The 27,026-nt window shown below is 37.9% G+C and overlaps 1 protein-coding gene and 1 long non-coding RNA gene across 3 annotated transcripts; one reads left to right on the forward strand and one right to left on the reverse strand.

The window, feature by feature from the left end:
• Window positions 1–6,163: 6,163 nt before the first annotated feature.
• LOC129757524 (cuticle protein CP14.6-like) lies at window positions 6,164–10,621 on the reverse strand. The gene is made up of 2 exons (XM_055754792.1): window positions 10,345–10,621; window positions 6,164–6,709 (listed from the first exon to the last, which is right to left on the reverse strand). The coding sequence occupies exons 1-2, from the start codon at window positions 10,357–10,359 to the stop codon at window positions 6,299–6,301; spliced, it is 426 nt and encodes a 141-aa protein (XP_055610767.1). The 5' UTR covers window positions 10,360–10,621; the 3' UTR covers window positions 6,164–6,298.
• Window positions 10,622–23,953: 13,332 nt separating this feature from the next.
• LOC129755747 (uncharacterized) lies at window positions 23,954–25,827 on the forward strand. 2 transcript variants are annotated; one of them, XR_008739320.1, is made up of 6 exons: window positions 23,954–24,407; window positions 24,539–24,657; window positions 24,724–25,129; window positions 25,193–25,387; window positions 25,446–25,588; window positions 25,651–25,827. It is a non-coding gene; the product is annotated as an uncharacterized LOC129755747 (long non-coding RNA). The 2 variants fall into 2 exon arrangements; XR_008739321.1 differs by having other exon boundaries at window positions 24,724–25,039.
• The last annotated feature ends 1,199 nt before the right edge of the window (window positions 25,828–27,026 follow it).

A 27,026-nucleotide genomic window follows, 5' to 3' on the forward strand; every position in this document is an offset into this window, starting at 1 on the left:
AAAAAGAGGTGATGAGAAAGAAACGTTGCAAAGGTAGTATTAAAGTTTTTTGTTCGTAAATATAGTAACCATAACAAAAGTGACGTCACTTCAGACAATTTTCGCGACGCATATTGCCTTAAGCGGGCCACAGACTACACAACCTTTGTACAAATGCGATGAAATTCGATGAAATTTTGTCGCTGTGAGCACGATTTGCATAGTGTATGGCACTGCTTGAATGAGCGCCCAAACGGTTGGAGTAAAATCGGTCGGGATCGAAATATTTTGTACAAAACATTCTCCCAGCCGGGGTGGAGATGGTTTTTTTTTGTTGCTGTTGCTGTTTTCGCCAGTAATCATTTGTGTTCGCGTGAAATATGTTTGTATAGTGTGTGGGCGAGCACAGATCAAACAATCGACGCGGAATCATCGAATTTGTACAGGCCAATTTGTGTAGTCTATGGCCCGCTTTAGATTAATGGAGCTCCCTGACAAAGACATATCGCAACGCAGTTGCTGTAGGGAAAGATCGTAGCAGGAGTATGTGAGATCCTTTAAACCACCCGTATGAGTCCATCGTTGCTTTTGCTTAGGAGGCTCAAGACCGTCGTCGTTGTTGAGTTGTCGCGACACATTTCATTCACAACATTCTCAGCATTCAAGGTTAGCAGTTTCCTACGCCTTGACATGAACCTGGGCCAGACAAAGGCCCTTACTCTGCACCGCGCGTGGGGTGACAAAAGTTGAGTGACTTGGGTCACTCGATTCCAGTAGTCGCATCCAGTGTCAGATGGTTTTTTAAAAAATCTGTATCGGCCTCATGAAAAAATCTGTATTTATCTGTATTTGAACTTTAACGACCAAAATCTTTTATCATTGTTTTCTATATAAGCTTATCGTTTAATATGCAATTTGGAAATCAGTTTTGGTGGTTTTAACGTATTCATTATTCACAATTTGACAATTTATTTCATTAATTGAACACTAGAGCAGGGGCGAGCAACCTTTTGAACCAACGGGCCAGTTTTATTTCAACATACTCTCGGCGGGCCGCGCTAATATAAAATAACACTCGTGAATCATTTATCAAACTCTATAGATAATAACAAATAGATCTGCTAGATAATAAAAAGTTAAATTGTAATAAATACAAATTTTTAGCGATTTTTTTTTATTTCAAATTATTTGTTTTAAATCTTTGAAAAAATAGTTTTTCAATTAACTTTAACTTCTTCGCAAACATTCGTTCTTCCAAACATAGACATCATTTGCATCACATTTTTCCCTAAAAACGTACGATGCACAAACACGTTTAACGCCTTTCTATATAATAATCATTTTTATCTAAACTGGCGGTATCTACTCATCACTTTCTTTAAAAGTCTTCTGGAGCTATGTATCTATATCAAAGCAATAACGAAAAAACTAAAAATTTATTTTTCGACCTGTAAAATTACGGTAAATGTCCTGCTCCTTTTTGTTACAGGACATTTGCGTTATTTTACAGGAAATAATTTTTGCTGTGTGGAAAAAGATTTCGAAGGCCTGTTGAAGAAAATGTATCTAGATACATATCTTAACGTTTTGAATATGAATTGTTATTTACTAAGTGAAAAGACTGAATTTATCAACGTTTGGTATAACATCAGAGAACATTTCCACAGATTTTTTGAATCAAATACAAAATTACAATACAGGGTTTTGTCATGAATGTAAATTTTTTTTTCGACACTTTTTATGCTGAATTTTAATTCAATTACTAACGAAATTAGCATTTTTTTTCCAATTTGATAAAATAATCATGTTTTCAAAAAAATTATCTGCTGAGTTAATTTATCATACAACTTTATCTTTGACAAAAAATATGAAAATCATCATTACTACGACTTTCATTTAGTTATCGATTCTGAATTTAAAAACGTTCAAGAAAAATAGGAAAATTTTATTTTCAATAAGAATAAATTTTGTTTCTGACAATGATATTGAACATTGCACTTATCCCTTTGAAAAACACATTGAATGATACATTTCTGGAAAAAAGTCCCCTATATGAATGATTGAGGGATAAATCCAAACAGAAACACGTAAATTACATATTTAAACAAGTCATCGCCGTATCAACTATTTCTGGTTTATTAGCTGGTATTTTATGATATCAAACGATCTATCACAGGAAAAAATTGAGAAAATAATTCAATTCGGAAAAGCTTCGCAGGCCGCACATTGGGGTCTTGAGGGCCACGAATTGCTCATCTCTGATCTAGATTGCTAAGATTTTTTTTTTGTCAGATATGAAAATTATTACTAAAGGCTAATTAACTCACACCAGATGAAAACATGCGATTTTGTTGGCCGCAACCTAACAACCTTAGGACCAAAATTTAAAAGTTTGTCACATTTGAGCAGCATTTAGTTGAGCATCTTTTCATTTTAATACATAAAACTTTTAAACTATTTTTTTAATTGTATAAATCGGAAGGCAAAATGCTTAAGATTTAGCTCAATGATTTTGAGTTATAATTCTAAATAATTAACCATATAATTATGAATGTTATTCTGAATTCAGAATCTCATTTCTGTTTTCTAAATTTTCCCAACCCTATTTATAAAATTTTAAAATTCAAAAATGTATATTTAAGTACGAAAATTGAATTCAAGTTATAAATGAAAGTTACACAAGGGAAAGTCATTTATGTTTCCTATGTTTTAATACTTAATTAATGTTGGAAGATTTTGGGTTCCTAAATTCAAATCAATCAATTTTAAAAAGAAATTTTAATATTTTCTTTTAAACCCAAAAATAAACCTACATGAATACGTACAACAGATTTTAACCTTTCTGTTGTCTTACATTCAATCAATTTTGCTTAGATATTTTAGTTTCAGAAACACAACGCTTTAAAAAATTTAATTATATCTAAATAATAAATCTGGCATCATTCAAAAAAGTCTTTGAGAATTTGATATTGAAGATTATAACTTATTTCCCAACCTTGCCGAAGTCTGCAGAACATTTTGACTGATGCCTCAAGAAATATGAAAGATTTATTTTGTTTATGAAATTTAGTTCAAAATTTCCATTTTTTGTTGAATTGGAACAAAAATGACAAAACGAAAACTTTAATCAAAAAAGTGAAGTGAAGTGAAAATTACTCGCGGTCCTCGAGAAAGTCGATGACTGAATTGAAACAATTTTGTTTATATCTTTATCATGTAGTTTTGCCAGTGCATAAATTTTTTGAATGTATTTTTTAACCTATTTTTACACTTAGAAGAATATCTCGAAATCTATAAATAAAAGTAACAATTTTACAATATTCTGCAATATAAAACTCGACACATTAGATAAATTATGAAATGTAATATTGACTTCAGTCATTGTCGAAATGTAACACGTTCAATTTCAGGTTCAGTTGATAAAATTTTATGAATTAGTTAATTTCAAATCAGTGCATGGAGCATAAAGGCAAATCCTTTTTGTTATCGTAATGAAATATCGAAATTTACTGTATTTATGAACTAAAACTTGTTTCAATTAGTGGGCTGGCTTAAAAAAATTACTGCATATCGTATAAGAAACGAATTTGTTTTAAAATTCTAAAGTGTTCTCCTACTTTATTCAGTTAATGAGCTTTGATGATGCAAACCTAATTGAATATGAAATAAGAGTTTTCTAGGTATATGATTCTCAATCCTTTTCTTTTTATAACTCTCTTAAAGTGATAATCTTAAATACCACCCTACTTTATAGATATCAAACTTATGGAGAAGAGATTTTGTACTGATTTTATTATCAAAATTTGTGTACTCTTTTGGGGGGCTATCATTCGCCGTTAAAACAATAAAGTTATGCTATGCTGTTGAGAAAAAGAGACTATTAAAGCTCCTACTAACCTATAATAAATGATGGTTATGGTCTTCACAAAAGCTTACTTGTAGAAGTTAATGGTCTGGATAAATTATTTGTGCTGTTGGAAGCATTTGAGGTATACTGCAGTTGGAAAGATAAAGGTTTAAAAAGATTTAGCTCAGTTAGCCCGTGGAAACCGTTTCATCAACAAATGATTTAGGTTTTCTAAAAAATAAGTATAAATCTGTATTAATGTTCAAAAATCTGTATAAAAATCTGTATCTGTATCTTATCTGTATTGACGTTGAAAAATCTGTATAATACAGAAAAATATGTGTATATGACACCGCTGCTTCGGATGAAGTGTCACCTTCCACTTCGGTGAAAAAAGAGAGGTGATGAGAAAGAATCGATTCAATGGTACTAGTTTAGTTTTTTCTTCGTAAACATAGTTACCATGATAAAAGTTACGTCACTACAGGCAATTTTTTCGACGCATTTTGCTTAGAGCAAGTTTACTGGTGTTGAGAAAAAGTGGTAGAAATTTTGACACTTGTAGCACATTTTGAAAATTTTACCATGCAAAAATGATGTCAAGATCTTTGGGCGTTGTATTTTGTTACAGCTGCCTGACAACGACTTCGTTTATGTTCATTTTCGTTTTTTTTTTCTATCGGACGTGCAATAGTGTGCCACCTTAGTTGAAGTGTAACTCATTGTCCGAGAATAAGGTGACAAATTTCACGGTGACTCCGAGGTCGACAATCGTCACCTCACGCGTGGCGCAGAATAAGGGCAAAAGATAGCATGGTCTACCGATTCCTCCGTATCTACGCATTCTGAGCAATATGGTGAGCTGACGAGATTAAACCGATGAAGGTATTGCCTGAAACACCCGGCTCAGGCAAAAGTTGTTGACCTCTCCATACTTGCGATTTACCAAGTCTGAGAGCCGCGTCCATCTTGCGTTGTTCGATGCATCCCATTAGGCTATTTAAAGCTTAGTTGTTTTAGAAATGGGACACCTTCTTTTGATAATAGTTCATTTACTAGTAATCGGACATTCATTTCAACAGCATTTTGCTACCTGTGAAAAGTAATTTTAGACCTATTTTTTCGAAAATTTAGAATTCACGCATTTTTGTTATATTTACGATGTAGGAGAAAAAGAAAAAAAATAACTTTGCACAGTTTCCTTCAAAATCCTTCATTATTAAAACGATAGCTGACAAAACGTTGATTATTCGAAGAATTACTGTGTGTGAGTTGACTAACACTGTCAAAAATGAGCACAAAGTTCAAATTAAGCATTGGAGTGAAGGACATGATCGGTAACTACGTTTAAGGGTCATCAGGGAAGTCAAGTCTCATACCAGCATTTTTGATATTGAATAAGCGAAAAACTAAGTTTAGATCGCTGAAATGTCAAAAAAAAAATTTTCTCCGATAAGCTGAAAGTGTTGCCTAGTTATGAGTCATTCAAACCTTACAACAAATTTGTTCCAGAGCTCGTAAGCTGTATAGCCGGTACCGAGGCTATGTGACACTGTGACAGATGATTTCTGATGAACGATAAAACTTATAAAAAACCCTATTTCAAACAAATTCCAGCTTTTGAAACCTATACCATGTCTGCTCGTGGCAAGGTCCCTAGCATATTGTAGTATGTATTTGCTGGTTGTTTTGTAAAAAATATAATGATTTGCCAAGATTCCGCTTCCGTAGAAAAAAAAACAAGTAAAGTAAAAAAAAAATTCCAAAAAAACAATAAATATTTTTCTTAATTTTTTCATGAATTTTCATAACATTACCTTCATTTCCTTCATAGAAAGTTTTTCGATTAAACGAATGGTTTTCGTAGTTGTCCCATTTTTAAAAGAACTAAGCTTTACTGCCACTTGAGCATTGATGCTGCTCGTTGAGCTTTACATATTCTTATAACTGCCCTAGCTACGTAACACTCTTTATCCTCTGTCAGAGTGATGTCGATTGGCATCATGCCGACGATGAAAAAAGCTACATCTGTTGAGATGATCCTGTATGCACAGCGAACTCTCATCGCTTTTAGGACGTACATGAGCCCGTCCGATAATGAATCGCAAAGGTCGCTGTTCGTGAAGGACTTAGGACCCTCCAATCACACGTCAGCCCCGGACTACCGGAGGTATAGGAGGTATGTCGGGTTTCTAAATCAATTTTTGGGAGATGATCTTATGAAGGGCTTTGAATCTGTTCTTACTTCAAATCGTTCTTCTTGGTGAATTAAGCAGACATAAAAAGGCAAAAGTTTAATATTTTTTTAGGTTTTTATTTTCATTTTTTTATATTCCTATAGCATTAAACTACTCATCATCGTCCCTTATCGAAATATGTACAAAAGAAGTGTTCAGTACACCTTCCACGGAGCCATTATCATCATCATCACGGTGGTCAGGATTCCTTAAGCGCTACGTGGTCTCTCCCTCCTTAGCCTCGGGTAGCCTTCAGCCGGGCGATGGTGGCATCGAGCACGGCCAGATCGAAGTCCGGGTTGTTGCTGGCGCGCAAATCCTCCAACATCTTGATGACGTGTTCCGGCGCTTCGGGCTCAACGGGTAGATGGGCACCCTGCGGGCGGAAACCGGCCTCATCGGCCACGTACGTTAGCTTGTACTCGGCACCGTCCGGGGCCACAAACGAGTACTCTCCGTTGGCGTTGATTCCGTTCTCGCTGCGCTGACTGGCCTTGATGCCGTTGCTGGTTTCGTAGTTGTACGCGTAGCTCCCATCGTCGTTGATGACCGTGTCCATTGCCACGATGGTGGCTTCGGCATCGGAGCCACCAGGTGGCACCGGCACGGCTGAGACGATGGTCGTCAACAGCACGGAGGCGATGAACTGTGGAAGGAAGGCAACGGGTGGAAATTAGTGTGATTTCTAGGTGGTGGCTCCAGAGAGTCTGGTTAAGTTAAAACAGATTTCTTAGCGTTTGTAGTTTAATAACTCTGGACAACAATGCCAATCAGAGCAATGCCAATCGTTTGTTTTTTAATTATTCCTCTCAGTTTCAAACGCAAATAGAATTTTTATGTCTGATACAGTACCGTTCATAATTGTATAGAAATTGGAAGCACGCGCACTGTCACTTCGACTTTGAACTTACATAACTTTTTACTCTGATGATGTTTTTTGATCGAATTTTTTGCGTTAGATAGATCAACTATCACACTATTATATCACAAAATTTAACCAAAATTCTATAGAAATCGCATTTCTAGGTTCATGCCTGAAATATTGCACCTCGCGTAACTTTTGATCTCATCGATAGAACTTTTCGTAACTTCAGAGATGCTAGCTTTATATTTCAGTTATTGCAGTTTAAATGAGAAAAGTCCAAAAAGTCCGATTTTAGTAGAATTACTGTATCTCAGGCCAAACAAACTCCAGAAAGCTCAAATTCTGTGATATAATAGTGCGATAGTTGATCAATCTAACGCAAAAAATTCGATCCAAAAATATCATCAGAGTAAAAAGTTATGGAAGTTCAAATTCGAAGTGACAGTGCGCGTGCTTCCAATTTATATACAATAATGAACGGTACTGTAGGTGTATAACCAACTATGCTCATTAAATATGTGTTTATTTTTATTTCATTTAAGGACTTTTTAAGCATTGATCTTTAGGGGAAATAAGGGAATGATGGCCACACGAGGCAAGATGGGAACTTTCAATTTTAGCGAATCTGTATGCTTTTGAGTCTTTTTTCAAAACACATATTATTCTAGAGTTCGTTTTCTATTTACTGCCGTATAGTATAATTGGATTTTTATTTGTAAATGCATGATTCTCAAAAAAATAGCATTTAGTTTCGGTGTGGCGAAAAAAGTTTAATTTTGAAGCAACCCCAAAAAAGGTCTCCCAAAAATATGTACGCCAATGTCAAAATTGGAATAGCGATGAGCTGTCAGTGTCGTTCCAAACCTGTCAAATTCTGCCTGGAGAAGGCGGAATTTGACAGCTCATTTGTTCGTTTGGAATGACACTGACGGCTCATCGCTTATTCCAATTTTGACATTGGCGTCACTCTTCTTATAGGCACTCTAGTCTGTACCAATACTAAAGCAGGGCTGCCGTGGCAGATTCTACTAAGATTTACACTGCCGGCCAAAAGTTTGGGATCACCCCCTCAAAAACCAACCCGATCTGCAATAGCTTGTAAGACAACTAAGTTATGATCAAAACAAATTTGCATTTTTTTAACTGTCGGACTATTTTGTGAAAATCATCAGAAAATGATGAATCTTTAGCTAAAGTTCTGAAGAAGTTAGTCTGTCAAAACTGTTTCAAATAAATATCCATAAAGCAATTTCAACTCATTAGCTTCGAAATTAGCATTTTAGATAAACAATACGTTGTTTGATAACAGAGATATGCGTGAAATAAAAGTGCATGTTTTAGAAGACTGATCCCAAACTTTTGGCCGTTGCACCATACTACGGGGTGATTCCAAACTTTTGGACGATGACTTGAGTAGCTATTTTATATATTTTAGGTACATTGCAAATTTTTAGCAAAAAATTCAATAAATGTATTTTAATAAGTACAAAAAAAGGATTCGAATGAAACTCGAATTTTGAAATTTGGTCCACCCCACCCTGAGATGATCAGGTTTGAATTTTATGTTCGGTTTTTGAAAATGTCCCAAATTTAAGCTAAATTTTAGTCATATAAATTCAATATTAACATTTTGTCAAATACATACAAAGAAGGTTTTGCTCACGATATCTTGAATGAGATCAAAAGCATTCAAATATGTAATAAGATGGCTGAGATATGGCCGATCAAAATGTTCATGTTTTTGAAGAGGTGATCCCAAACTTTTGGCCGTCAGTGTACATTTGAGGTTCAGATTTCTGGCACGGGGGTTCAGATTTAGAGTTCCAAGTTAAGGTTTATGATTCAGATTTAGAATAAGGATTTCAGATTATGACTCTAATGATCTAAACATATCATTAAGAATTCCGAAAAACTTTTAAAATTAGAAAACAGGATCAAAATTCACATTCAGAATGAAATATTCCGATTTAGAAACAAATTTGGCTTCGAGAATGCGGCTCGCTGGACTGTATTTTTGTGTCCGATTGAAAATCTTGCTTTAAATATTAGATTCAGCAAATAAAAATTTAATTTAGAATCTAGCTACCCAAATATCGATTTTAAATTCTGATTGAAAAATCTTTATTCAGGATTCTGATGAATGTTCATAGCTTAGGAATAAGGCTCAAAGTTTAGATTCAGAATTTAAATTCAAAAGAACGACTCTGTATTCAAATTTAAAATAAGTATCCAGATGCAAAATTTAGATTTCAAATTCAATTGAAATTTGAGCTTTTTAGTGTAATTTATTTTACGTTACAGATTTAAATTTTAAATCCTGAACATGAAAAAAGAGGGATATTATCCAGATTTTGAATTGAAATTTTGATAATTTAAAAACAATTTTAGATTCAAAATCCTGAGCCTGAAACTCATAATGAGATAGATAATATAATGTAGTTCCAGAATCCAGATTCAAATTTGTTTGAGAAAAGTTCAGAAGTAAACTCACTATCAGCACTCAGATAGAATTCCAAATTAACACTTCTAACTCATTAACCAAAATTTAGAAATAAAAATTGAACACCTTTCATTTTCTTCTCATCTTATATCCGTCTACTTTAACCCTTGATTAACTCTTAATTTCAAAACTAGAATTCGAAATTGAAAATTAAAGATTTTAGTTTTAAATTCATAACTCTTGTTAAATTGTACACTCTTTTTTATTATGGACCTTTTTTTTACATTCGGGTCCAAAATTGTACGCTTACTAAAACAAAAGATAAAGATTTTAGAATTTTCTTGTTTGGATTCCCGGATATAGAATTGAGAATCAAAATTGAACTATTTGTTTCAAAGTCTCTGAAAGTATCACAAAACAGATTCCACCTCAATTGCAGGATTTAGATTCAGGTTGAGAATTTTGTTTTCTGCGTTCATAATTGAACGTTACCCTTAAACTTTATCACATTCAGTCTACAGATTAGGGGCTTGGAGTGGAATCTAAATACATAAATCAATGATTCCCAGAAGCCCCACCGATTATACCCCTCACAAAACTATCTGTCCACCGAATTCGGCAGCACTTTCGATTTAAAATTCACAAATTTTGAAACCGCCATCACCATGCGGTCAGTTCCAATGTGCGTTATTTAGTTGCACCACACATCATTATTATCACGACGCGGTTGTCCACAACCTGATACCCTTCTACGAAAACAGAAATAACCGTAAATCTGCATCACTAATGTCTCTATTTGCATTTTTTGGTTTGCTCAAAATGCCCATCTGCTTTGCAGATCTCCACGGGTCAAGCTTCTTCGAATCACTTTGATGCACCGGATGATTTCCAACAGAAAGATCGCACACTGTTTTATCGTTTTCAGTTTGCTTTTGGCTTCGGAGAAAATATCTATACACCACCCAAAAACACTCACCAATTTTTTGTACATTTTCAGGCTTAAGTTTGGGGGGATGATTAGGTTAGATTTTTGGTGACTAGCAGTTGATTTGATCAACCTCTGGTGTTCCGACTGACTGATGGCTGCTGTGAAGATGCCCCGGGGCTTTATACTTTCCGTTGTTGCATCGGGGGACGATGGATCCCGATAGCCGGGCGCATCTTCTTTTGGCGCGGGGTAGTTGTGTGGGGGTGGCCATGTGCTCGCTCTTAGGAAGCCACCCCGGTCTCAGTGGTTCCTTGAACCAGATACGACACGACACAGCAGCAGCCAGCAGTCAGGTGGTCGAACTTTTCAACCCCTGACAGACGGCGCGGTAAGACATATGATTATGGATCAGGTTTCGATTTTTGAATATGCGCAAACCAATCGGGTCTTCGAATCGAATTTTCATACATTAAATCTTCTAATGTAGACTCGTGGAATTACCAAATCATTATTCCGGCAATTTTTTTTGTCTAGTATGAATGTTGTTCTCTATTTTTGTTCATCGAATTTGATGGAAGATCAAAATATGAATATTGATATCAGAGTTTCTTGTTCCGCATTCTAAGTTCAGGACATGTAAATAAGACATTTCACATGTTTAGCAGTTCAATTTATTTCTTTTACAAAAAAGTGTGTTCGATATAAGACGTTTTACACGAAACTGTTTAAGATGCATAGCACAGAAGAAACATTCAAGATTCTGTCTTTGTTCGTTGATGGAAGCCTTAAAACTTCATTTTGCTGCAACAATTTTGGTTAGAATTGGTTTTTCAGTAGTGTAACGAAAAAGTGCAAAACCTTAAAATAAACCAATTTTGAAGTGTCGTTTTCATAATTTTTTAACATCTGCTTCATATTGAAAAAACGGAAATGATATACAACTTCTTAGCCGATCAGGCTTTACAGGCTGACGTGGACAACATAAAACCCATACCTGCAGTTAGACGTCGACTCGCATCATCCACCTTTGACAATGTTTCTATTTTGAAAGGAAGACCGGAAGCAGGTACTATCGGCTTCTGAGAAATTTTGAGGACAAAACACTACCCTACCTACCTTAGGGTCCGGCGCCGATTGACCGACGCATAGGTCTGATATAAAAGATCTCCACTGCTGGCGATCCGGAGCCAGCGTCTTCACTTGCTGCCAGCCAAGGTTCTCGTCAACTGTGCGGATTTCAGCGGCTAGACTTCGCCGCCACGAGCTTTTGGGCCTGCCTCTTCTTCGATGACCTTCAGGATTCCAGTCAAGCGCCTCTCTGCAAATCTCGTTTTCATCTCTTCGCAGCGTGTGCCCAATCCATCTCCACTTACGTTCCCGAATCTTGATGTCCAGCGCCTTTTGATGACACCGGCGATGAAGTTCCACGTTTGAGATCCAATGGCCAGGTCACCAAGCGCGGATGATGTTCCGCAGGCAGCGATTCACAAAAACTTGCAGTTTTCGCGTCGTCACCGCATATGTGCACCAAGTTTCACACCCGTACAACAATACGGATTTGACGTTTGAGTTGAAGATTCGTATCTTAGATCGTAGAGAGATCTGGCGTGAGCGCCAGATGTTTCGGAGACTCGCATAAGCAAATCGGGCCTTTCTGATCCGGGTTTCGATGTTCTTCTTAAAACCACCATCAGGCGTTATATGGCTACCAAGATACTGGAAGCACTCCAGTTTCTCAATCTGTTGTCCAACTACCACGAAATTGGAACGATTTTTTGTGTTGATTTCCATCGACTTGATCTTTCCGACATTGATTTTGAGACCTGCTGCCTTGGAGCTTTCGGTGAGGTCATCGAACACCCGGCTGTTATGGTTTAAAGTCAAATTTCCATCTTGTTAAAAAAAAGGTCATCGAGTTTGCTCTACATGTCTTGTTGTGTTTGGGCGAGCAAAACAATATCGCCTGCCAGGTCAAGGTCGTTCAGTTGTTCCCTTGATGGATTCCACGGCAATCCTCGGTTTGGTCTACAGTCAATCGATCCAGTCAAGATCTCATCCATTACGATGAGAAAAAGCAGCGGTGACAAAATATATCCTTGTCCTTGGACAAAACACTAGCGCCAAAATAATATTGACGAATAAGACTTTAACCATTTGTTCGAAAATTTTAACAGCATGCTTTGGAATTTTTGTTTACACCACAATCGATGGGACGTTCTGCTGCTTTACGACAACTTTCTTCAACGATTATCGAACTCCGGCTCGGATTAACGCCCTCAAAATGCAAGTGTAAGTTTGAAATGAAATCTCAATAACACAAAATAATTTTGAAAATTAAGACCACGTATGCGATTTCGTTTTGGGATGGGAGTGATTCGATCAAATCTTACAGCTAAAACACTCCGGACTTCAGCGCTTCCCGGAAAAGGGCTTCCTGGCGTTCGATCTCAATACCAATCTGAGTACCTAGGTTGTTCAACTGGAGTGTGAAGCAGTTGTTCCTGTATCTGACGGCCGAATACCAGACGGAACAGAACGAGCCCAATAAGGTAGTCCTGTGGGACAAAATCATCCTGCGAGGCGAAAACTCACTACTGGACTTCAAGAACATGAACACCAAGTATATGCTTTTCTGGGTTACAATGGTTTGAAGTGAGTTTCGCGCTTTAAAGAGATTTTTGGTTTCCGATCTGAAAATTTGATTTTGTTTTTAGAGGCCATGACCCTTTCTTTGAACATCGTTCCAAATGCAGGACTGCTTCCGAATGTATTTGTTCATGGACATCAGACGTTCCTACACCTACAAGAACTTACCGAACATTATAAAAGGGCTAAAAGAAAAACGTAAAAACGATACTAAAACAAGCCACCAAAGGATTCGTTTTCCTCCGAACTGCAGAGCTATGAATGCAAAGAAGAGAGCTAGACCACATACATACAAAGTACAGAACTTCCCAAACCGCGATTAGCGGCAACAATCGACGGCTAAAACTCGGGCACGCACAGTGGGGCAGGCCTGACCAATCGATGGTCAAAACCTCATAACTTTTTTAAATGAAATCCTACTGGTTTGAAGTTTTCTGAAAAGTTGTTCATCTGATCAAAATCTTTAATTTGATGTACTTTTTTTTCATCTGGATGTTGTAAAATTTGATCTAGATAACTATGTTTAGCAGATTTTCCTTATCAACTTGAAGGCTACACAGTCGATCGGCGTGAAAATGATCATGTAAGGGTTTTTAGGACCCTTAATAAGTTAAATGATGCTTTAAGACCCCTCCTCTTACAAGAATGGGGGGTCCCCATACAAATGTTACCTGAATATCTACAAAACTCTTGAATAAATAATGCAAATGGACCCAAATTTGTCAAGAAAGAAATGCATGTTATTTTAACGCTAGTTTGAGACCAATCTTTTTTCTGGAAGAAGAAAATTACATAGAAATGGTATGAAATTTTTACATTTCAAAAAACTAACCAAGCAACCACAAAAGATCTAACAACTGGTAGGAACCTGACAAGGAACAAGCAAGCAAATTGAACCAAATTTAACCAAATTTGACCTCTGAGGATTTCGGGGTACGACAAATCGTTTATTATAATGGCTTTAAACTCATTCCATCTATGAAACGTATGCTTCTATACAAATTAAATATGAAAAATATGAACGGAATTTTGTTCTAAGTGTCATGTCAGTGTGATCAGAGGTAATAGAACAAATAAGTTCAGATAATAAAACCATAAACTCATATTGGTACCTTATATAAGTAGCAAATGGATCGAGTAGGCTGTTACTCAATATGACAGCAAAAAATCATGGTTGCTTTATTTTTTTTTTAATATCCAAACATTCAGTGTGTAAAAATTTTAAAATAATAAAAAGGTTCAATTTACCGAGTTAGCAAAGGTGAACGCTCGTGAAAGCCAAAAAGGTAACTTCTACCTCTTCGAGGTGAAACTCACCTCACAGCGAGGTAAAATTTACCTGAATCGAGGTTGGAAAAAATGTACAATTCACCGAGAAAAAAGGTGAATCCAAATAAGGTAAAACTTACCTCGTAGCGAGGTGTAATTGACCTGGATTGAGCTAAACAAAACGGTACAATTCTTCTAAAAAAAAGTAACTATTCGCCGAACCCGTTCATTAAGGTTAAGCTGTTTTGTCATTCTAGGAACAAGTTTTGCTTTGTGCCTAATATGTGAAAATCGGAATAGAATGGTAAATGTTCTTAAATATCATTTAGTTGTGCTGGTTCTCGTCATAATACTATTGATTTTGTTTCAGATCGGCCCATAGAGTTTTGAGGTGTATTCCACGTCATCCTCCAGCCGGAAAAGCCGAACCTGACCGGATTAGTCGAACGGAGGAGGCCATGAATGTACGCAACGCAGGTGGATTCAGCGGCCATAGTGGCTCAGAAGAACGCGAAGCCGAATTACCAGTCCCTATTTATCTCCAATAAATATCATTTTTGAAAGAATTTAGTATTTTTTTAATTCTTATTGAAGAAAACAATCAAACCAACCAGCATTTACCTTTTAAATCAGTAAATGGGAAAACGGTATTATTTACTATTTTGCTAGGTGAATGCGAAAAAGGTAAAATTTACCTCGAAAGAGGGGTGGAAAAAATTAACCTCGCAAAAAGGTAAATTTTACCTTTTTTTTATTTTCCGTGTGACAAAATATGGTTGTTTTTCACCAGCAAGAGCCATTCGTCAAAGCCATTGAGCCATTCGTGACAAATGGCACAATAAATGGCGAGATCTACAAATCTGAGTGCCTCGAGAAGCGCCTTTTGCCGTTCTTGCAGCAGCACGACGAAGCTCCGCTATTTTGACCAAATTTGGAATCATGCCACTATTCTAAAAATGTTCTGGAGTGGTATGAGGCCAATTCTGTCGATTTTCTTCCAAAGGACATGAACCCGCCAAACTATCCGGAGCTGCACCCGGTGGAACAGTACTGGGCAATAATCAACCGGGAACTTCGGAAGAGCAGGAAGACAGTCAAAGACGAGAAGGACATGTTAAGAAAATGGGAAAAAAACTGAGAAACTGGTACCAGACGACACTGTAGAGACTTTTATAGAGGGCATCAAGCGAAAATGCGTTCTATTTCACACTCAAGGCTCCATCGATTAACTTTTCTTTTGATTTTTGAAGTAAATATATGTATAAAACTACCCTAAAACTTTGGTTTGATTCTTAACATTATAAGAACATTAGCATGGAATTTTCGGTGTCGCAATAATTTCGTGTTCGCCCTTTAGACTGTTTGCCGAAAAAGTATCACAAAGAATTTATATTCAACAATTTTAGAAGAATTTCAGAATTTGAAATTATTTTCGAACTGAATTAAAGCGAAATTTCTGTTATTTCTATAATAGAAGTCCGACTCAAAATGCAGATGAAGAATTCATATTCAGAATTCAGGTTTAATATTAAGATTTCCGATATTATTCCGAAATTTCAAATTTACAATCTAAGATTAAGTTTGAAATACAATTTTCAAACAAAAATATACCTACACAGTAAACAGTAAACAGTAAACGAAAATTACCGAGTTCGGTAATTGTTTTACCGAAATCCTAACATGTGTAAATCGTTAAACTGTTCGGTAATTTTTTCGGTAAAAAATAAACGAACATCGGTAAATCGATTCTTCATTTACCGATGTTCGTTTATTTTTTACCGAAAAAATTACCGAACAGTTTAACGATTTACACATGTTAGGATTTCGGTAAAAAAAATTACCGAACTCGGTAATTTTCGTTTACTGTGTAGCTTTTTTTTTTTGTAAATCTTTATTTGAAACGGCTCATACCTTCAGGTTTTAAGGAGCCAAACTCGTTTTTTGTTTTTACAATATTTTGCTTAGCTTAACACTTTTATTTTAAAGAGAAAGAGGATAGGAAAGGGAAATATGAAAATAAAAAGTATTATAGACGAAGATCAATAGCTTTTAGAAAAAGATAGATTTCGAGCATGTAGTCCAAATCTAGCATAGCTAGTACATCTCTCACTGGGACGTTAGGTGGTTTTCCTCGGGCCCGAAGGGAGTCTATAAAATTCGTTCTGGCGACAAGATAGACCTCACACGACCAGACAATATGCTCGATGTCATGGTAACCTTGGCCGCAACTACACAAATTGCTGCCAACAATATTCAAACGATAGAGTACCGCGTCTAAGGAATAATGATTGGACATGAGACGGGAAAATACACGAATAAAATCCCTACTCAGATCCAATCTATTAAACCAGGGTTTGAGGCTTACCTTTGGGATAATCGAGTGGAGCCATCGACCCAACTCATCCTCGTCCCATTTGCGCTGCCAGTTGACAAGAGAGTTCCTTCGAACTAAGGAGTAAAATTCGTTGAAGACGATTTCACGGTGATATGTGTCTCCTTCCATCGCCCCCACCTTAGCCAGAGAGTCCGCCCTCTCATTACCCATTATCGAGCAATGTGAGGGGACCCAAACGAAGGTGATTGCAAAGCAACGTCTTGATAAAGTACTCAGCGTCTCCCGTATCTTCCCGAGGAAATACGGTGAGTGCTTTCCTGGTCTTATTGAACGGATTGCTTCAACAGAACTGAGGCTGTCCGTTATAATATAGTAGTGTCCTACTGGCCTTGAAACGACGCTGTCCAACGCCCAGTAAATGGCTCCTAATTCTGCGATGTATACCGAGCATGGTGGATGGAGGTTATATGAGGCAGTAGCTATTTCGTTAAAAACTCCAAATCCCGTTGATTCCTCTATAAGCGACCCATCTGTAAAGTACATTTTGTCAGCATCGACGTGTCTATATTTAGCATCGAAAATTCTTGGAATCAGAAGTGGACGATGCGAATCAGGGATTCCACGAATTTCTTGCTGCATAGACAAATCAAACTGGACAGAAGAGTTGTCGTAGTCTGGGATGTAAACACGAGTTGGAGAATATGAAGAAGGATTAACCTGCATGGACATGAAGACATGGTATATAGACATAAATCTGGTTTGAAGATTTTGCTCAAGAAGCCTTTCAAAATTTGCGGTCACCAATGGGTTCATGACCTCACACCTGATGAGGAACCGGAGTGATAATAAATTGAATCGATCTTTTAGTGGGAGTATGCCTGCCAAAACTTCAAGACTCATATTATGCGTTGAGGGCATACAGCCCAAAGCGATGCGGAGACAACGATATTGGATACGCTCGAGTTTGATGAGATGAGTTTTGGCAGCCGACTGGAAACAGAAGCTACCATATTCCATAACCGAGAGAATTGTTGTTCGATACAATTTTAAAAGATCTTCTGGATGGGCTCCCCACCAGGTGCCAGTGATTGATCGGAGAAAATTGATTCTTTGTTGGCATTTTCCTTTCAGATACTCAATGTGGGCTCTCCAGGTACACTTGGAATCAAACCAAACCCCAAGATACTTGAAACTCCTCGATTGAGTGATCGTTCTGCCTAGGAGTTGAAGCTTAGGTTGAGCAGGTCTACGTTTCTTAGAGAAAACAACCATTTCCGTTTTCTGAGGGGAAAACTCAATCCCAAGCCCCAAAGCCCAGGAAGACAATCTGTCTAAAGTATCTTGTAAAGGCCTGTGCAGATGAGACTCAGTAGATCCTGTGACAGACACTACTCCGTCATCTGCAAGTTGTCTTAGAGTGCAGCCTTCAGAGAGACAGCTGTCGATGTCACTCACATGTTGTACAAAAGTGGACTCAAACATGAACCCTGTGGGAGGCCCATGTAAGATGTTCTTCTAACTGCAAAATCTCCGTGAGCAAAGTTCAAATGTTTCTCACAAAGTAAGCTGTATAAGATGTTGTTCAATAGAGGAGGCAGACCCCGGGAGTGCAACTTGTCTGACAAAACCTCTATTGAGACTGCATCAAAAGCTCCCTTTATGTCTAGAAACACTGAAGCCATTTGCTCACGTTTTGCGTACGCCATTTGTATCTCTGAAGACAGCAAAGCAAGGCAATCGTTTGTCCCTTTGCCCCTTCGAAACCCAAATTGAGTATCTGAAAGGAGACCATTTGTTTCTACCCATTTGTCCAAACGAAACAATATCATTTTCTCCATCAATTTGCGTATACAAGACAACATCGCTATTGGACGGTAAGAGTTGGGATCAGACGCTGGTTTTCCGGGCTTTTGGATGGCAATAACTCTCACTTGTCTCCAATCTTCGGGAACAATGTTATGCTCCAAGAATTGATTAAATAAATTCAACAAGCGAAATTTGGCGGCATCCGGAAGGTTTTTCAACAAGTTAAATTTGATTTTATCAACTCCCGGAGCTGAATTGTTACAAGAGAGGAGAGCAAGTGAGAATTCCATCATTGAAAAGCTGGAATCCAGATCGCATCTGTTCGGAGACACACTTCGGATGATTTTTTGCACAGGTGTGGAATCTGGACAGATTTTTCGTGCGAAATTGAAAATCCATTTATGCGAATGTTCTTCACTCTCGTCCGTGTGAGAACGATTACGCATGCTGCGTGCCACATTCCACAAAGTGCTTAAGGATGTTTCCCGCGACAAACCTCCCACAAAATTACGCCAATGCGCACGTTTTTTCCCCTTGATCAAATTTTTAAATTGCTGCTCAAGAGAAAAATACGCGTTGAAGTTATCCAGGGTTCCGTGTTTCCGAAAAACTTTAAAAGCGTTCGATTTGTCCACGTAAAGTTTAGTACACTGACTGTCCCACCATGGATTGGGAGGCCTTCGGCGAACAGATGGATCTGGGATGGATTTCGTTTGAGATTTAATTGCACTATCATGGATCAAGCAAGCAAGGAAGGTATATTCCTCCAACGGAGGTAACACTTCCACAGAATGGATGGCTGAAACAATTGCGTCCGAGTACTTTTTCCAGTCGATGTGTCTTGTGAGGTCATATACCATATTTGTTGAATTCGAAGCGTTCACCCCATTGGTGATTGTAATTTTGATAGGCAGGTGATCACTACCATTGGGATCAGGGATTACCTTCCACTGGCAATCCAATGATAGTGAGTTTGAGCAGAGTGAGAGGTCAATTGCACTTTGTCTAGCAGGAGGTTTAGGTACCCGTGTTTTATCACCCGTGTTCAATACTGTTAAATTGAAACTATCGCAAATGTCATAGATAAGAGTAGAACGACTATCGTCAGTTTGCTCCCCCCAGACAGTCCCATGTGAATTAAAGTCACCCAGGATCAACCTTGGTTCAGGTAGCACTGAGCACAGGTCCTCTAGGTGGCTTTGGTTAACCGCAACTCTCTGAGGCCAGTACAAACTGACAACACATAAGTCCTTACCTCTTATAGTTGTATGACAAGCAACAGCTTCAATTCCTCCTGACAAAGGGAGGTGGATTCTATAGAAAGAGTGGCGCTTATTGATCCCTAAAAGCACCCCTCCATAAGAATCATTGCGATCCAAACGGATGATGTTAAAATCGTGGAATGAGATGTTTGATTGAGAAGAAAGCCATGTTTCAGAAAGGGCAAAAATATCGCAACTAGTTTCATGAAGAAGAAATTTGAACGGATCCAGTTTAGGGATTAGGCTACGACAATTCCACTGTAACACAGTGATATCTCCGACCTCTCGGCTTAAACTAGCCATCGAGAGAGATAAACACTGAAAGAAGGGGCCAAGTTTGCATCAATTGCTTCAAAAATGTCTTTACTACAGGAAGCATAGAGGTAACAATACTCCTGATCGATTCCGAGACGTTGAGAAAAGTAAAGACCCCATTTAAGATGTCGGACAATTTAAAAATTCCAGATTGTGAAGTTGATTCTGACGAAATTACGTTAGGAATGAAAGACTTAGCAGTTTCTGCAATGTCTGGTGTATTCTGAGATGTCATATTCATACGGAATCCAGGAGGGACTTGTTTTTCTTTCACTAGTGGTACTATAGGTGTCGGTTTTTGCTTTATACCAATTGAGGGACTAAATGTTGGGATTTTTGCTGGAATTTTGGGGGTCTTCGGTGCTGGTTTTGAGCGTTTTCGCGAGTTGGCTACAAAGATGACCGGGTGTTCTTCGTCGGTAGAATCTGATTCTACATTGTCTACAACTGACAGCGCAGTAAAAATGTTACTTGTATGAGGTTGGATCGGAGGCGCCGCGCTCTTCAAAATGGCGGCATAAGACCGTTTTGAACGTTCCTTCAAAGAGCGCTTTTGACTATCCCAGCGACTCTTATATGCCTCGCACGAAGAGATTTCATGGGGTGAGCCCCCGCAATAGACACATTTCTGCTCTATTGCTGAGCACGCTCCAGCCCCATGATTCTCCCCGCATTTGGGGCACCGTGGCTTGTTACAGCAGTGCGACGCAGTGTGCCCCAACTTATTGCAATTTTTGCAATCCATTGGGCGAGGAACAAAGAGTCGCACAGGAAGCCTCAATATTCCGTCAATCAAGACGTAATGAGGGAGGGCGGTACCCGCAAAGGTCACACGAAATGAGCTTGAAGGTGAGTACCCTTTGACTCCATTTACGACGGTGGCAGTTCTGAGTTGGCGGCAATCCAAGATATCGACCGAAGCCGAATCGAGGCTCTTAAACTTACCAACGCCGTTGGATTTCACGTAATCTGCCTTCAAACTCATTTCTGTAATCACGCCCTCGATCTCTACGTCTCGAGACGGAATGTACACGTGGTACTCTAAGTTTATAAAATTGCTGACAGCAATTTCATTTGCGGCTTTCCGGTTGGCCACTTCAACTCGCAATTTGTTTGGACGCACCTTTTTAATGCAGGTTACGGAGGACCACCTTGCCAGATCTCTTGTGATCTGAACCACATTCAACTGTTTTCCATTCTTTTTGGGCCGGATGAAAACCACCCAAGGACCAGTGAAAGTTGGGCTCTCTGTGTAGACTCGGAGTCGGGATGCTTTACTTTCAACTGAGGATGACTCAGAATTATCATCCATTGGAGAATGAAAAACATTAGAAGGACCCGCAACAATCGAATCCTCTAAATGCTCCTCATCCTCATAGATGCTATCTTCATCATCCTCAGTTGAGGGGATTAGCCCCCCGCCTTCGCTCATATTTCTTCACACGAACACGAATGTCCGACGTTAAAAATATGAACGAAGCAAACAATGGTCAAAATATAGGGAAAAAGATAGTTAAAGAAAAAGTGAAAAAGAATGAAAAAGAACTTACAATTTTTTCAAGCACTTCTTTATGAGCTATTTTTCTTGAGTGTATTTTCTTTGGTACACAACCACGTGTTCTCCGTTGATCGCAGCTGGCCCTGACGATGACGACGGCGATGATTTTTCCTCGGTTGTTTGATGATGGCTCGATTTACCGGGAGAGAATGACCAATCGAATCAGAGTTGTGCAATGTCTCCGGTTATCCGGTCACGGCCATTAATACCGGATCTATCGGACAACCACCCAAACAGTAATCAAACCCGGAATAATTGGGAGGAAACAATTTGTACTTCTCTGCTGATGGTCCTGGTGCTGATGGTGACGACAAGGCAGCCTGATGTTCCAGCCAGATGTGGGGATTGCGCACCAGCGCTGCCGGGGGAAACACAGCTTGTCACTTCTGTTGCTGAATTGATTCGGCAATTGACGACCGAATGATGCAGGATAACTGATAGTGGAAACTTCCAATTTTAACTGCACTTTTGCGTGTATAAAGCACCCGATTAGTATTGCGAAACAAAAATACATCCGCACTTGCCAAGCGACTGGGATGGAATGTCTACTGTGTAGCTTCAAAATCAGAGTCTGTTTCAAGATTTTCTGTGGAAAAGATAAACTTTTGAAAAACCAATCAATTTATGCAACAAGAGTTAACCTAAACTCTAAAGTCTAAAACTTAGAATAGAAATAAAAAATTAGAATTCTTTTTTCAAATTACACAGGTCAACAGCACTTTAAATTCGTATATTTCTAATGCCGATTCTGGAAATTGTTGGATCCTGAATTCGAAATTTCTCAATAACTTCTATTTTAAGGGCTGTCCCAACGGTAGATGCAAAACACGGTTTTCGACCACGCTAAAACAGTCCGTCTGGCACCGGTGTCGTAAATTGCTGTTTTAGCACAGTTATCGATTTCAAAATTCCCAACAGTTATACGCCTTTGTTCCAAATTCATGCAAATTTGGAACAGGATTTCAAAATATACGACAGACCGATTTAGTTCACGGTGAGAAAATTTTAGCCAACAATGATTTCTTTCACACATATTTGGTAACATTGGGTGTGATAATAGTTTCTTTTTGAGATATTATTTGAATGTTTTTTTTCGCTTCAACCTGCCTATACGTAACATAAATTGAGAATATATGTTAATAAAAACCATATCAAGTATAAGCACATTATTCTCGATTTAATATAATTAAATAAAAAGCTTTTCATTTGGACTCGACGAATTAGTGAATTCAGTCATCGTTCTAAAATTTGAAAAAAATAAACGAAAAGAAAATTTTAATACTTTTTAGATGAGGTAAAATAAATGTTTATTGTTTGTTCTATAATTTTTGTTTTATTTGAGATATTGAGAGATTTTTAGTTTCGTATAGATTGCTCGGAGTTTTCGTCAATAGCAGCATATTTTTCTGTATCCATACATAAATTTACAAAGTGAAACAAGTTTTTGATAAACAAAAATATCGACAAATCAAAGGAAAATTTCCTTTGACTTTGGAATAAACATTTCTCATTTCCTATATCAATGTCAGCAATAACTTGATAAAAAAAATTGCTTTTTCACTTCATTTTAACAAAACCTTATTACATTGATTCAAAGCAATTTGATTGAATTAATTGAAGAATTGTTTCAATTGACCTTTTTTCCTCGTTGTGTAGTCATTTTTGCTTTAAAATTAATGTAATCCTGGTAGAATAGTTGAAATCATTGTTCTGTCAAAAAGAATATTCGTAGAATTATATTTATGACAATTAACCGTGAAACTCAAAACTTATGCAATTTTTCTAATAAAATGGGTTCTTCCTTCTCAATTATTGAGTGTCTGCAATGAAAATGTTTCCGTTTTAAATTTGCTCCTACACCGGTGGGGAGTAGGTGTTTAAGCCGATTCTAAAATTTCAAATTGTGCTTAAACTGGTATACTTAAAACCAATATTTACGCCTGAACCGTTGCAGGTGCTCTAAGTGATATGTTGTTTGGAAACTCTAAACCTCATCAGATTTGAGTAAAATCAACATTGATAATAAATAGATGAGCTAATAAACCTACATGAGGCCATCAGAGCCAAAAAAGGGCAAAAATGTTCGATTTTGAGTTCATAACGCCAATCGATTCTTCATATTTGAAAATATATTTTGCGATTTTTCAAATTTTAAGAATTTTATTTACATACTTCAACATTCGAAAGAAAAGTTTTTTTTTTAATTATACGGAAAATAACCAAATACCACAGCAAAAGCGTGTTTTCTCGAAACTAGCTTTAAGCACTTATACCCTTTTGGATCATAACGCCCTTATATGAAAATCGAAAACGATTTCTATCAACTTATGTTGCCCTCGAGGATTCATAGATGTTTCCTAGATGTTGTAGATCTCATAAAACAATGCCCTAAGGGCATCCGCAGCAATCGCGAGTAAAGTGAAAATGCTCACGAGTTTAATCACTTTTATACCGCACCGGGGGTTAATATGAAGGTGAGCAAAATAGGGCCGTTGCCGTCGGGACCGACAAAATCACCAAATTTGCTCACAAGAAAGGGGCGAGAGCAAACATACACTGAAAAAATTCTACCGTTTAATGCTGAGTTAAACAAACGACGTTCAGCGTGTAGAGTTTATTTACATTTCATTTTGCGCATTGGTCGAACCGTCCAACTGCCCACAGAACACCATAGCCGTGGTGGAACCGGCAGATTCGTTTGCTGTCGGTATTTCTTTAACCGCAAATCCGAACCAGAATAGAGGTCCGCACCGACAACACAATCATTCTTCGCACCAACAGCAACAGCAGCCATAGGGCCCCGAAAGGTACAACGGCAGCCTGTAGCTGGAAAAGAATAGTTGTTCGTGAGCGAAAATCGAATCGCAGAAGAATCTTTGTGGTGATTTGGCACATTGGCTATTGGCCAGCGGCTATAAAGGTAAGTGGCAGATAAAGTGATTGTCCTATAAGAGCACGACAGAAATTCCAGTTAATCTGAGCTGCGCAAATGGTCCACAAAGATACAGGACAGTTCTTGTAACAATACATTTATTCCCCCTTCGTACGTAGGTTTTAACATCAAGAGTCAAGATGCTATTTCCGGCAACGAATCGGGTATGGGCAGCTAAAAATAGTGTGGATCAATGTTGGTCAACGTCTGCATGTGGATTATTTCAAATCTTAAAAGCGTAAGTGTACGGAAATCCCCTAGGTTATAACATTAAAATCTATTCTTTTTTTCAATTTCATTTTAGATTGTAACAATTACTCTTGCGTCTAATGAGGCCAGAAATATGAAAATCAATTTTTGGCTGAAATTTATTTGAATAGAATTTAATCCAATCAAAATTCCAATTGAGAGACTATTCAAAGCTATGCAAATTGCAGCGTTCCACAAGTTTCTCGGAAATTAGATTTTCTGCCCTCAATAAAACGTTAACAACCGTTCAACGACTACCATGCACCATCTCGTCGCATCCCACTGTTTCATCAACCATGCTGCTGGAGCTTCCATTGGTGTAGATCATCAAACTTTTTTTGTTTGTCCAGAGTTTGCATTTGGAATCCAACGTAAGACCGCAAGCCAAATTTGTCGCAAGCAAGATGGAAACAAGGCTAAAGCAGGCATTCAGACTTATTTCCGAAATTTATCCAATATTCGTAAGAAAATTTTTTTTTTCCAATTTCATGGTAGTTTTGGACTTTTCTATTTTTTCATTTCAGAGACGATAAAAAAGAAATTGAATGGTGCAGGCTGACTTGAAAAGATGTTTACAATATCTAAAAAAGTAATTTTAGATTATTCATGGGAGTCGATTTGGGAACGATGACAAGATGCACGAAGAAGCGATTGGAATGAATCCGAAAATTCTCAAATCATAACCAAAAATTTCCAGACTACCCAACGAGAATGTACCGGTAAAATTCTTGAAGCTAAAATATTATGAACATTCTTAATTCCATGTTTTCATTTCAGCGACTTTAAAATGGGGCTGTTGCTTTTGGTATTGATTAACAAGAAAACATCGAATTTGAAGTTGGATATTTTTTGCATCGTCTATTTCCGTACCTCCGTTTAATATTTTTGATCTAACAACTTGATTATGAATTTTATAAAATGTAAGATCTACTGGAGGCTTCAAAAATTAGCCCCATTTTAATTCATATTTTTTATATTTCAGAATGCATGTCGATAACTACCTTTGGCTGGTGCTATGGAATGGAAACTTCCGGAAAATCAAAATTGTATTTTATTTTTGTTATTATTTGCTTCAATTACGAAAAACACAGCAAGTGTAATACAGATATTTATAAGGATAATTTATTGTGAATAAAAAATGAGAATTTATGGCAAGCGATTGTAAGGTAGAGTTATTTCTATGAATCTTACTCCCAGCCCAGCTACAATTTTATTTCGCCATCATAATGATTGCTAACATAGATATTTTTTACAGTTGGACCAGATTAGAAATGTAATTTTTTATTGGTTTTTTTCCAAGGCCTTTTTCCCTTGTTCAAGAAAACAAAATTTGGACTTTATAGCGTGGTCCTGATATGACTGAGATTTACCTATGCTCTTTCAAATATGAATGCTGATTACAAGGTTTTTCTTGGACACCATTTAGAAATCACGCAATGGATTATTTTACAAAGTTTATTTACATTTGTTATATCTCTTCTCGTATTCGTAATCATGGTAAAACTGCCCAATAAGTCATTCTGATATACACTACAGCTCAAAATATAAATAAAATATAAAACCACCCATCGACTACCTTTTCCTCAAACGTGTGGATCCCGATTCTCCATGATCAGCTCGTCGATGGTGGCCCAAACGTCCGCCGAGGTATCCGTGTTCCGGAGATCGAACCGCTACAGCGTTTTGTTCCGCCCAACCCATTGGATCAGCGACAGACCCAGCTTGTTCGACAAGAAATCTATCAGCTGAAGGTTGTTGAACCGCAGTGCCATTAGCAGATACATACTTGCCATGTTCTCGTCGATCGACGCAGCTTATGTCCAGCCTGTTATTGAAGAGATTTGTTTAGATTTTTTTGAAATCTGGTTCTATTATGGGTTATTACAGTTATTACTCTTCCAATGAGGTAGAATTATTACCTGGTCAATCAGAGCCAGCACGGATGACTCCCTCGGTGAAGATTGGGTTCAACCGCAGATCCTAATGGCGAGTGGATCGCTTCCTGATGAGGTGAATTAAATCGAGGATGTTTTCAGATAGCCGCAGATAAGCTTGAACCGGGGCAATGTTAGGTCAAGCTGGTCCTCCATCTCGCTGCACCAGGGCGGACGGTTCCGGCCCACTGAAGCCGGAGGCTGTGACCAGCGGCGGAAAATCTCCTGCTTGATGCTGGATCTCCACAGCATGCTAGCATAATTTGCGCAGGTTCCGCTGACTTTGATTCCGGCTGCTGCTGCCAGGAAGTTCCGGCTACATCCGCCACCAGACCCGGTTGCTAGTCGCTCGAAGCTGCTGGGCCCTGCTGGTGCTGTACGGCAAGTTCCTCCAGGATGTCGACTATGGCGATATATCTGTTAA

Source organism: Uranotaenia lowii, chromosome 3, assembly GCF_029784155.1.
Source record: "Uranotaenia lowii strain MFRU-FL chromosome 3, ASM2978415v1, whole genome shotgun sequence".
NCBI lineage: Eukaryota > Metazoa > Arthropoda > Insecta > Diptera > Culicidae > Uranotaenia > Uranotaenia lowii.